The sequence below is a fragment of the Pseudopipra pipra genome, chromosome 5 (assembly GCF_036250125.1).
Source record: "Pseudopipra pipra isolate bDixPip1 chromosome 5, bDixPip1.hap1, whole genome shotgun sequence".
Classification (NCBI taxonomy): Eukaryota; Metazoa; Chordata; class Aves; order Passeriformes; family Pipridae; genus Pseudopipra; species Pseudopipra pipra.
In genome coordinates this window covers 6,694,549-6,707,682 of record NC_087553.1, presented here as the reverse complement: position 1 = coordinate 6,707,682, position 13,134 = coordinate 6,694,549, and the positions used below count along the sequence as shown (strand labels likewise).

The following is a 13,134-nucleotide window of genomic DNA, read 5'->3' as shown; positions in this document are numbered from 1 at the left end:
TATCCCCAAAGAAGACAGTTCACATCTTCCATGGATCTCCTAAGGGGGGCCTTCAATGTTTTTAGAGGAGAATATCTTAAAAATATTTAGGTAGTGGAAGTTCTTTTACCTTCTCCTATGGCCCATGTATGACTACACAGCCTAGTCACTTGGTTGCTTCTAGAGCAGCTTTTGTCTTTCCAAACTCAGGCAAAAAACAAAGGACAAAGTTGAGCTGGGAGGTTGACCTAAATTACAAAATTTCTATGTTTATGGAGGCTTTTTTCCCAATCATGAAGTCCAACTTTTGACCTTGCAAACTGGCAGATTTATTTCACAAATCTTGGCAGAAATTATTTCACAATTTTTTTTTGTAAATGTCAGCCAGAACTGTAACATATATATACTTCAATTAAGTCCCCATTTACCTAAAATTAGAAGCTGCTCTCAAAACAGATCATCTTAAAACAATGCTATTTGGAAACATTTTAATGGAAAAAAAAATAGTCGATACCTGGGCTTGCTTTTAAGGATTCTTGTGGAAAAAGAGTGCAGGAGGTCATCACTGGGTGAGAATTTGCCTAAGAGTTGTTTTCCCTTGATCTCTATTTTGTTTGCTGTTATTTCTAGGCAAACTTGTTCTAGATACTGTTACACTGAGAATTAAACTCTCTAAAAAGACAACTAAAAATTCAGTAGGGTTGTGTGGACAGTGTAGTAATACAGATCCAGCTCCTGCAAGGACAGGCTCTCTCAGGAACCAAACACCCTCTGTTGCTGGAGTCACTGGATGCTGAATCACCTCCTGCCTTTTCTGGCCCTTTCTTAGGAGTCCAAATGGAAGCACAGTTTTTCTGAAAATCTGTCACCTAAAGAAGCTTTCAGACAAAGCCTGACTTGATGGAACGATCCCTGTACTGCTACTCACCCTCAACCAGGCAGGGAATTCTTAAGCAGTAAAAATAAAGAATTGGGTAATCAATATGTCCTATGTTCGTTCCTCCAGCATCCCAAAGCCTACGTGGATCATATGCTGCCAAGATGCCCTGCACAGACACTATCAATAATGGGCATGTTTTCTGTCTTCCTGTCAAGGATCAGTGGCACTTTGCAGGAAATTCAAAACCTGGTACAGCTTTGTCTGTTAACTCAAAATAAGGCAAATGCAGAGTGGTTTCACATTTCACTGGGAACATTCTTGCAAATTCTCTGGTCCAGATGCCAGTTCAGAGCACAGGATTTCTGAAAATGGAGTGATTGAAACACTATAATCCACTGCAGCTCTGCAGTGTTCGAACACAGACGGCCTTAATTGTTGCAGTGCTCAAGGCAAAGAGCTGAGTGAACTCTGCCCTCTGGAAAGCTTGTTTCCTTCTGTGGAGGGACATGGGAGATGGAAGTGATTCTTGCTCAGTTCTTCAGTGTTTGTGGGTAGGAAAGGGGAGGAAAAAGAAGAATCCAGTCATCTGGATATTCCATCCGGCAATTTAACATTCTGCATTATCAACTCATTTGAGCCATGACTTCTTTTTTTTTACTGTGTGATCAGTCCTTCAGATTGTTAAATTAGGTCTGATATTTTACTAGTTATGGGTCAGTGACTGGGTTGTCCAGAGAGGTTGTGGCTGCCCCATGCCTGGAAGGGGCCTAGGGGAAGGTGTCCCTGCCCACAACAGGGGGGCTGGAACTAGGTGGTTTTAAAGGTCCCTTCCAACCCAAACCATTCTGTGTGAGACAAATTTGTTGGCATCAAGGAAAAATACCAAAATGGCATTATACCTCTTGGAGCAAAATGGGTTATTATAATCCTCCTAATCTTTTCATTTTATGATCAAGAACCCCTGAGCACGAGGTCATTTATGCCTCATATCTTACTAAACAATCTGAAATTCTTTTCCCAAAAAAAAAGAAAAAAGGAAAGCAAGAGAAAAGAAGCATACATACATTTCCATTAAACAACTCTATTTCCCCTCCTCCATACAGAAGGATAACTCTTTTGCTGCACTTTTCTCCAGTGAAGCCGCAACCTTCATTTGCAATGAGTATCCTGAATGTTCCAGAGTCATCCCTGCAGAAATCCTATCAGATAAAAAATAAATCAATGAGTCAGTAACATGGTACATTTTAAAAACACGTACAGAGAAAAACACCTAGAGCAAACAGAAGCCTCAGATAACACCCTGTGTAATCTTGACCAATAGGATATATCTTGACATGTCCAGTATTCCCATATTCATTTATTTTGTCCTTAGCCTTGATATTCATGAGGTCCATCCCTGAATACACAGATATTGTTTGATTTACAAGACTCTACAGGTTCAGTGCTAAAATTAAAATACAAATCTAGAAGGTTAGGTTAGAAAGAAGAATTAGGAAGAAATTTACACAGTCTTGAGTCAAAAGTTTGATACCCATGCTTTTCTACCTGTACATGAAAAATAATTACAGTAATGCCAACCTATTTCTTGGGGAGCAACGATGTATTGTAATATATTGATTTTCTTTTCTTTGTGAGGTCCATCTCTCCTCTTTGCTGTGAGGGAAGTGGATATTTTCAATGTACTCCAAAAGGGCTGGTGCATGGAAGAGGACAGTGACTGTGCTGGAGAGAAAGAGCAGAGTCTCTGTTCTGGGGGAATTTAGGGAAGGTTTACTGAGCATTCCTTGTCCCAACCAGACAGTAAGCCACTAGAACAGGATAAAGAGTCTAGAGGAGAATGAGGAAAAATTGATTTTTTATGGATATCCACAATTCCATGTTAGAGATGAAGTTCGGACAGCTCTTCTGTCATAAGGTTTGTGGCTGCCAGCTAGACACGTGACAACCTAAATTTCTATACAACAAAATGCAATCTTCAAAATTCTCAAGTCATCTTTGAAGTCTGAAAGCTCTACTCTCCTCTACCATCCATCTGGCTCACTAATTAAAATATTTTACTGTGATTTATCCCAACATTGGCCTTCTCACCTGATGTAAAACACCTTGTATATTATCAGGCAGCTTTAGCATTTGACATGATCTTACCTGAACTAATACATAAAGACAGTTTCCTGGAAACTTGTATTTCAGTCCATCAAATGTCAAGTAATGGGCTGTGCCAATAACAGTGCAGGTGCCATCACACAAATTTTTGGTGCACTCCCACTTCCGACCCTGGCACACACTGTGACAGAGAGAAAAAGTCAGTGACAATTATCATTATTGCAATGTATATAATAAGCAACAAAAGGCAAGGTGCTTTAGGCAAAGTGAAAGTGCCACAGTTTCTGCACCCAGGAGCTCACTACCACACACCAGATGAGAGGCTCTCTCATCAATATAAATTAGCATATGTCAGCATTGGGTGTATAAATCCAAATTATGCATTAATGTTAAGTGAATAAGGGATATGATTCTCTGTTTCTTAAAAACTGCATGTAGGAATACGAGCTTTTTGAATCTCCCTATTCCAAAAAGTGGCCTGGACAGGCCTCCTTTGGAGTAATATTTTGTAATATCATTAACATTTTATTTGGGATATGCTGCTGTGCTTCAAGTACCATTTTAGAAAAACAGGGCACCAACTCTGTCTATTTGCCCTTTTCCAGAGATATCCTGAAGGACCACAAGCCTTGCTACAGAAGCTGAAGGTATGAAAGGGGATCTTTCCTTGAACACCCAAAGGCTTTTGATCAGTGACATAAATTGATTTGCTAACTAGCAAGAGACTGAGCAAATAAAATAAAAACCAAGGTCAACGGGGAGTTAGAACAGCAGCTGACACCATATCAAATAATACAACTTTAATAAAATAATAATCAATATCTTGCTTGAGGGTGGCAAAACATTCGTCTACTAAACACTCTATGAATGCAGATGGACACCATCAGTGCCCCAGGAATTTTCTAATCAAGTTCTGAAAGGGCAGGGAAAGGGGAATTTTATCTGTGCTTTACAGAAATAAAAACTCAGGGATAAAGCACCTGAAATACTTTCCCAAGATCAAACTGCTACCCAAAGAAAAACCAGGCACTGAACTGAGTTCTCCAGTAATGCCTTAACCCAAACACAAGCGTTGTTTAATCTTGGTAACATTTCACATTATAACAAATATTCTGCAATACATTTTCTTCAACGAATGAAACTTCAGTAATATGAAACCTATTACACCCTCTGACATTAATTCTCTGCTAATAGTTAGAGCAAGACCAAGGTTTTGTATATATGGGCACGGGCAGATTATAAAGTACGTGGTGGAGCAAAATTCAGATTAGCAGATTCCTGCTGTGTGCTGCTTCCTAAGTGTTACTCCAAAACTTTCATTGAGCTCTGCAATGAATTCCCAATACATTGCATAACAAAAGTTTTGCCACTGGCTTAGGCCTGGAGACATTCCGTTGTTCATGAATTAGGGCCTCCCATATGTCAAGCTGGATGTAAACGCCAAATCTGACACCTCTGGCTCATATATTGCGTTTGCAGGTGTTCACATCTGGCTAAGAACAAGTGAGAATGAGAACTCCTGCAACAGCAGTACAAAAAGCAAAAACAAAAGGAAAGGAAGATCTGACCTCCAAAATGCAGACTCTCAATTCTTATTAATTCTCAAAGCAATAGTAATTTCCTATATCGCTTTCTAAATGTCATTTGACTTGATATTTGCTGAGAACTATCGTGAAACTTTTCAAAGACACATAGTTCAAAAAAGCCCTAGTGGCATTTTTGAGGGACCCTATTTCCAATTTTACTTTCACATACAAGAAAAATACCTAAAATGCGAGGAAGAACTTTTTATCAATGAGACAAAGCCTGATTTCTAACATTTTCTTAACCCCGACATTGAAGGAAATTCTATGTATTTGAGGAAATGTCACAACAGGCAGTCACAAGAATGAAGCAGCATGGTTATGACTATTTTAAGATCAAAGATTATAAGAATGACTGAAAATAGAAGGACTGTGCATGGTTATTACGAAGAATCTTGCAAATTTCACAACAACACCCAGGAGTTTTACTCTTCTTGTTTCAATAAAATTTTCATCGTGTCTGTTTTTCATCTGAGTCACTTTTACCTATACAAAATGTAAGCAGATTATAACACTTGTATCTATGCAAAATATCAGCTTCTCCTCCATCTTTCTCCCTTTCAAGTCGTACTTTCCCCCAGGTTTAATTACAGTGGATGATTCACAAAGTTATATGTAGCTACAAAGGAAAGAAATGAAACAAAACACCGAAAGGTCAAAATTTCCACATAAAACCTTAATTCAAGTCTAACTTACATTAGTTAGGAGTGGTACCACTAGTTTAAGAACACAGGACTTGAAATCACTGTTACTCAGAGGTCAATGTACCAAACAAAACTCAAGTCAAAAGACTATTCAACAGTGATTCTCTGATCCAACTCCACCCAGTCACGCAGAGAATAACAAACATTGTTCCTGGGGTGCCACAAAGCTGGTCAGGGACATTTTGGATAGAATTTATGACAGATTCTGAGGTGTAAATTCAAGGAAAACAGAGTTTTCACACTATTGGTGGTTCAGTGTCCTACACCTTGGACTCTTGGAGCTCTGCAGGGGAGAGTCAACATTCCCTCCACGCACACATGCGGAAAGCAAAGCACCTCCAGTGCAGCCAGTGTGCTGTGCAGGTAGAAGACAAGAGTGGCAAATACATTCTACCTCACCAAAGGCTGTGCTGAGGACTTCCCTTCATGCAAATTGAACAGCCCATCACTTTCTTGTGAACCTATAAATTCCTTTTCACAGACCACACAGGATAAGGGTGAAAGACATGGAGCACTTTTTTCTTCTAAGCTATCAGAGGTTTCACTCTTTTTTCCCCCTGATCTATCAATGGGCTGAGCACTCTTTAGAGATATAAGAGGTCAACTCTTTCTCTGCCTAAATCTTTAATATTTTCCTGAAGGGCATCTATCATATTATAGCTGGCACATCACACCCCTTCTGCTGATGCAGCTTCTGGCTGAAAAGGACTGATTTGAAGGGTCTCAAGTAGCAAAAAAAAAAAAAAAAAAAAAGGGAAGCATGACAGAAAAGTTTAGTGACAAAGTGCAGACTCCATTCCTCCCACCCCAGAGGAGCTCCTATATTGTTATCTTGTGCTGCAAAATCAAGGAGCAAATCCACTAGCTAGTGCCTACAGAGGATTTGCACAGACACACAACCTATTTGTAAGGTACCAGGTACAGGTTGTTAGATATTACGAGGAGTTTTGCTGGGTCTTCATGCAACATGCAAAGGGAATGTGATGGTCTGTGCAATATGTGCTGCAAAACCTGAGTTCCCATGAAACAGAGACCTGTTAAGCCAACAATACTTGGTGTTATTAGAAACATGTCAGATGCCCAAGAGAAAAACAGGAAAGTGATGTTCCAGTGGCTCACCAGGTGTTGCAGTCCTTAGTCACTGTCTCTCCCTTGGCATATTCTCTTCCATTGTGGAAACATGGGCATCTCTCAGGAGCAACACACCTGTTTTCATGTCGCACCTACCAAAACACAGAGTTTGTCACCACGTGGGTCTGTTGGTACCTGTCCCAACAAAGGGGAGCAAGGAGTGAGGAGCAAACAAAGAACATGTGGATAAAGAGTAAAGGAACAGATAGACAAAATGGTTCAAGATTATCTAAGGTAAGACAAGGTACAGCACTACTAATATTTTTCCCCCATAAACATAAATAGAACTATGGGCAGATATATTACATCTTGCTCCCACCAGCTTGAGCTGCTGGGGGAATGGATTAAATTATACAGGAATGTCACAGTGAGAAAGTCCAATTTGACCCAAAGCAGGGTGCAGTGGGGATAAAACAGGTGAACCCAAATATGGAGAGCAGGTGAATAGCACGTGCTTCTCACACACAGCAAACTCAAGGAAGGCCTACCACAAAAGCAGCCAGACACAGGGCTCAGCTGGACTAAAAACAGAAATAGGATCACTGAGGAGGAGACCAGGAACCACGGTGCCAGAAGAATCCATGTGCAAATGCAGATCCTGTTGTCACAGACAACAGACCCTTAACAAAGCCCACTCTCCTCTGTCAGCTCCCCTCTGAAAATTGCAGTAACCATTCATTTTCTTTCAACTCCTTACTTACTTCCTAGAAGGTAAGACAAATATCAACCTACTTGAGATTTTATTCCACTCTCACAAACTCAATTGCTGGGAAATAGGTCATTATGTACTATCTACAATTTTTTCTTTCTCAGTTTTACCCTACTGATCTTAGTTTCTCTTTGTATAAAAACAAATAATTTTTCCCTCTTAAATGAAAAAAATAAAAAACAAAACCAAAACCCCACTAACCAAACAAAAGCAAGCAATGCCTTTAGACTATTTGGGTTTTTCCATTCTTTTCCTGTTTTCTTTTTCTGTGATTACTTTCCATTTTGAAGACACGTAGTTGTAGAGAATCAAACACAACCAAAACTGGCTATGCTGAATTTTCACTCAGTCATGGTTCTGCAAAGTCAGGGATAGGTTTGGCTCTTGCTTCATGGAATACCTAAATGGAGAGCCCTTCCCCTTTCTCTCATTCAAAAGTCACAAAATATCATCTTCCCACTTTAAACTCGTTCAAATCATTAAAATAGTTTCTTTTTTACCATTAAATACGGGTCAATGCAGTCTGAACACCAGGTTAATAAAGAACAAATCTGCCTTTTCCTATGGGGACCTAGAACTGCCACCCAGAACAACTAATAAAAAAGATTTCACAGCCCGGAGTCCCTTCATTCTCATGCAGTTTCACGTGCTCTGTGGCTTGTGGAAAGCTGTATTATGCCAAATAAAAACCCTCCAGCAGAAGCAAGATGGAAACAAAGAAATGCTTTTCTAGATGATAGAGCTGCAGCTCTGCCTCAGACTTAATAGTTACAAAGGATGGTGAGAAAACAGTTCAGAAAAGACCACATGTTTCCAAGGGAGTTTAATTCCTTCTTTCCTTCCTTCCTGGTGCCATTTAGAAAAAAATAAAAGCACTATATGACTTCACACTCCTGGCTACGTTTGAGTTTTTGCAGAGTGTTCAGCAACACAGTTCACAATAAACTCGGGGGCTTGCCTTGGGATACAAAACTTGGGATTAGACAGCTGGTTAGTAAAAGAAGGATTAGGACCTATTCTACTTGCTCCTCAACATCTTCACAGACTGGTATTAGCATTTCTATCACAATCAGTTTAGCAACTGTTGATCCAGTGACAAAGAGGGGAGAGCACCTTGCCTGAACACTGCAGAGTGGGGGGGGTTGGATTTAGAAAGCGGGACATAATATCCCGAAGTGGACTTTCACTAGATGACTAAACATTTTTTACTGCAAAACTCAATGAATTATGATTTTATTAACAGTAACACACACAATCTACTGGTTATACTGACACCACATCCAAAAGCTGGTCTACATCTGGCAGCCCAAAGCCATGCAGCATTACAAGCACTATCTGGTACTACAAGACCAGTAGCACTATCCACAAACAGCTCAGTTTTCTGGGGAAGTCATAGAATCAGCTGGGTTGGAAGGGACCTCAGAGATCATCAGGTGCAACCCTTGATCCACACTACCGCTGTGGTTACCAGACCATGGCACTGATGCCACATCCAGTCTCATCTTAAAAACTGCCAGGGATGGAGAATCTACCACTTCCCCGGGCAGAATTTCTTCCTAATATCCAACCTAAACCTGCCCTGGCACAGCTTAAGACCATGCCCTTTTGTCTTGCTGATAGCTGCCTGGGAGAAGAGACCAACCCCCACCTGGCTAAAACCTCCTGTCAGGGAGTTGCAGAGAGTGAGGAGGTATCCCCTGAGCCTCCTCTTCTCCAGGCTCAACAATCCCAGTTCCCTCAGCCTCTCCTTATAGGAGTTGTGCTCAAGTCCCTTCCCCAGCCTCGTTGCCCTCCTCTGGACCTGCTCCAGCCCCTCCATGTCCTTCCTGAACTGAGGGGTCCAGAACTGGACACAGTACTCCAGGTGTGGCCTCACCAGCGCTGAGTCCAGGGGAAGAATCACTTCCCTGGTCCTGCTGCCACACTGTTCCTGAGCCAGGCCAGGATGCCATTGGCCTTCTTGGCCACCTGGGCACACTGCTGGCTCATGTTCAGCTTCCTGTCAATCCTAACTCCCAGGTCCCTTTCTGCCTGGCAGAGGTCCCTCAGTATAACAGTAGATAGCAGTTAATATGGAGATTTAGCAATCCTGAGTGCTTGAGATGATAGGAGGCATGAGTTCTGGGGAGGCAACTTCAAGAAAAGACAGGTCTGTAATGAGAACAGCTCCTGTTTGCACCAATAAACACCCTGACAAAGATGCTCTACATCCATGGGATTACAAGTGGTTGACTAGCTAATGATTCCCCCACTATTGAGGGAGAAGGCAGAAATGTCCATCATTTCCTTGCTCTGCCTTATTAATTGCTAAACAACAAAGTCTTGCAAAGGAAAGGACAACATTACAGATTTCAGAAGCTTTAAGATTCTTCTCACCTAAACTTACAGGGAGTGATTATCCCACACTGCTCTTCACTGGTGTGGCCTCACCTCAAGTATGGGGGCAGTTTAGGGCACCAAAATATGAGAAGGATCTAAAGCTGTCAGAGTGTCCAAAGGAGGGACACGGAGATGGTGAAGGATTTGCAGGGGAAGCCACACCAGAAGTGGCTGAGGGCACTCAGTCTGTTCAGCTGGAGGAGACTGAGGAGAGACCTCACAGCACCTGCAGCTTCCTCACAAGGGGAAGCAGAGGGGCAGAAACTGATCTCTTTGTGACCAGGGATAGGACTCGAGGAAATGGCTGGAGATGTGTCAAGGGAGTTTTAGGCTGTATATTGGGAAAAGGTTCTTCCCCCAGTGGTTGGGCACTGAACAGGCTCCCCAGGGCAGTGGTCACAGCACCAAGACTGACAGAGCTCAAGGAGTGTTTGGACAACACTCTCAGGCACAGGGTGGATTCTTGGGGTTGTCCTGTGCAGAGCCAGGAGCCAGACTCAATGATCCTTGTAGATCCCTTCAAACTCAGGAGATCCTCTGATTCTAAACTCCATCTCAATAAGCCTAAACTTTGATCTCTCCTGGTCAACACAATTCGATGAGTATCTCTGTGTCAAGGGAAGCTCAGATATTCACTCTGTTCCTCCTGACACACCTGCAGGGCTTCAGCAGAAAGTCAGCCAAAGGTATAAAGGAGTACAGGATTAAGCAAAGGAAGTGGGTCATATTAGAAGCCAATAGTTAATAGGCTTTAGAATAATAGACTGGCCTGGGTTGGAAGGGACCTTAAAGAACATCCCCTGCCATGGGCAGGGACACCTTCCACTATCCCAGGTTGCTCAGAGCCCCATCCAACCTGTCCATGGACACCTCCAGGGATGGGGCAGCCACAGCTTCTCTGGGCAACCTGTGCCAGGGCCTCCCCACCCACAGTAAAGAATTTCTCCCATAAATGTATTGTTTTAACTAAAAGAGCTCGTGACCATTTCTGTGCAGACAAAGACAAGTCAAAAACATGTTAGGAGAGAGCATGAAAATGTGCTGGTTAACACTTGACTTTTCTTTCTTACGTTAGCTGTACACTTCTTTTGTTTATGTACCCACCTCCTCATGAAGACATAACACAGGATAAGCCTCCACTGAAAAAAAAAAAACCAGAGCTAGCTAGCTGGAAAAATCAAAATAACACTCAGGTAAATTTTAGTTGAAAACAGTTTGGAAGGAAAAAAAAACAACCTTCCAAACTTTCCTGATTAATATGTTTAGGGTTTATATTTTTTTTTCATTTTTCTACTGATATAAAGTTCTAGAATTAGTTTTATTTCAGCAGTCAGAATGTAACAAAATGTTTCATTTCACAGTCGTTGGAAATTGAAAGAAACTAATTTTCTTGTTTTGGAGCGTCTGGATTTTGTGCTTTCTGATTGTTCTGCTCCTCTTTTTCCCCAGAAAGGTGGTTAACACTCCATTTGTATATTTATTAATATTTTCCAATGGGAAAAACCTGGAGTGCAGTAAACTAGTCTGAGAAAGCATATTTTTCCCCACACTTCTGCACATATGTTATGATTTATCTTTTCTGCTCTGCAAAAGGGTGACAAGTATGGAGAATTTCCCACCCTCCAGATGATCAAAGACAGAAAAAGAAAAACTACTTTTTGTGACACACTGAACATTTTTATTTGCTAGAAATCAAAACAATGTAAAATACTAAGTCAAGATGAACTGGAAAACTTATTTTTCAGTTGAAAGAAATTAGGTTTTATCTGCATTTTCTGGGGAAATAATCAATTGGTTGGCAATTTCTCACCCCAGCAAATTTTCCAATTCAAATCAAGCCAGCTGGAGCATCATGTTCATGAGCAATCATTGATTTATTTCTTTTTCATTATTTTTCAGATATGTAATTGAAAATTGGCAGGGTACTTGTCCACACAGATTTTAGACTACGGATTCCACTGTTTAAGACTGATAACTAACTGACCTGTAAATATCTCTTTACACATGTAGGGATAACTTAATTACATATTAACTGCCACATACACTTGCAAATTGTACTGGAGAGCTGTTTATGTAAACTACATATTTGACTGTGTTTCCTGATGGTATCATAGAATCATGGAATGGTTTGGGTTGGAAGGGACCTTAAAGATCATCTTGTTCCAACCCCCTGCCATGAGCAGGGACACCTTCCACTATCCCAGGTTGCTCAGAGCCCCATCCAAACTGGCACTGGACACTTCCAGGGAAGGGTGAATCCACTACTTATGAACCATTTTAGGCAAGCAAGAAGATTAATTATTTTGCTAACAAGTTATCCATGATCATTGATAATTTACATATGCTACAGTACCACAAAAAAAGTCTTTAGTAAAAAGGCACAGTTTCTTCCAGAACATGTAAATATTTATGGGAATAAATATTCAGTAATCAATAATTCCCACAGACCTTCCTGCAAACAGTAGCTCACCTCTGTGAGTGCTTGTAAATTAATCAGGATTACAGAACACCAATGAGGGAGACCAACCAGTAAAAGAAATATTCATTTCTTTTTCCACTCCCTTCTGTTGGTACAAGTCTGGAAAACACAGACTTTGTGACTTTGCAGAGCTTTGTCTCATTGTGCCCAGCCTAAGTTAGAAAGAGGTAGGATGGAAAGGAGCAGCTGGTCACCACCCCAGATCCTTCTCACGTTGTCAGGTAATTCTGGGAGCACAAAGGCTCACTGAAGAACATAGAAATAAGAAAGAATTCTCCCCCAAACCTCATCCTATTGGTGAGGAGGAAACTGCTCTTTGACAACCAGCTGGCAGGTCCTGTGGAGCCAGGAGTAACACATGGAAAAGGGGACCCACACGGCAAAGGCACTGGGGTTGATCCCATTTTTGCATGGGATTGTCTCTACACCAGCTTTTCCCAGCATTACTTTCGTGTATCTCCTAAATTCTATTCCCTGCCAGATGGGAAGCCAAGAACAAGTAATTCCAGGCCGAGCTTAGTGGAAGATTGAACCATACTGTCATCTAGTGGACGAAGAACTTATTTTACTAGTTCTTTAAAAATAAAAAAATACTGAGCCCGATTCTTCTATCCAAAACCTGACAAACCATCTTGAATTCAGGGGTTTGTTCCACACCACCGCAAAGTCAACTGGAGTTTCCAATTCCAAAAGGCCAAAGACTGCTCCCATGGCAAGAATTTTATGAAGGAATTGTTTGTTCCAACTTACTGAAAAGGAATACACAATTCTGTGCTAAACATGAAGGTTAATTACCAGGAAGCTGATTTTGGGGAGTTTTCTTTTTCCTGTTGAGTCATTATCATAATTTGTTTTCCACAACTGTGTCCAAAGATATTAACATATCCTGGAACCGAAACAAAATCTCAAGCCCCTTCACGAAATCAAAGAGGTCTGACTGTCACATACAGAGAAAAAACTGTTCACCCTGGCAATCTAGGAACTTTACAAAGTCCACAAGCTTTTTTAAGTTTAGTTCTCCCACTACTACTTAGGAATATTCTTCTCTAAATGGACATACATTTGAAAACTGAAATGGGAAAACACTTTTTTTTTTAAATTGTGGTGAAAATTTATGGATGCTTTCAAATTCTGTTCTGTATTTTTCACTTTGTACCTCCAAGACATTTCACAAGCCTGAGCTTTTG

The 13,134-nt window shown here is 41.0% G+C and overlaps 1 protein-coding gene across 1 annotated transcript in view; it reads right to left on the bottom strand.

The window, feature by feature from the left end:
• VWF (von Willebrand factor) overlaps positions 1-13,134 on the bottom strand; it is a 133,020-nt gene that overhangs the window by 72,626 nt on the left and 47,260 nt on the right. The window contains exons 19-21 of the mRNA XM_064654293.1: positions 6,369-6,472; positions 3,005-3,143; positions 1,924-2,058 (exon numbers count right to left, since the gene is read on the bottom strand). Coding sequence (XP_064510363.1) covers positions 1,924-2,058; positions 3,005-3,143; positions 6,369-6,472 — 378 coding nt within the window. The remainder of the gene's footprint in view (positions 1-1,923; positions 2,059-3,004; positions 3,144-6,368; positions 6,473-13,134) is intronic.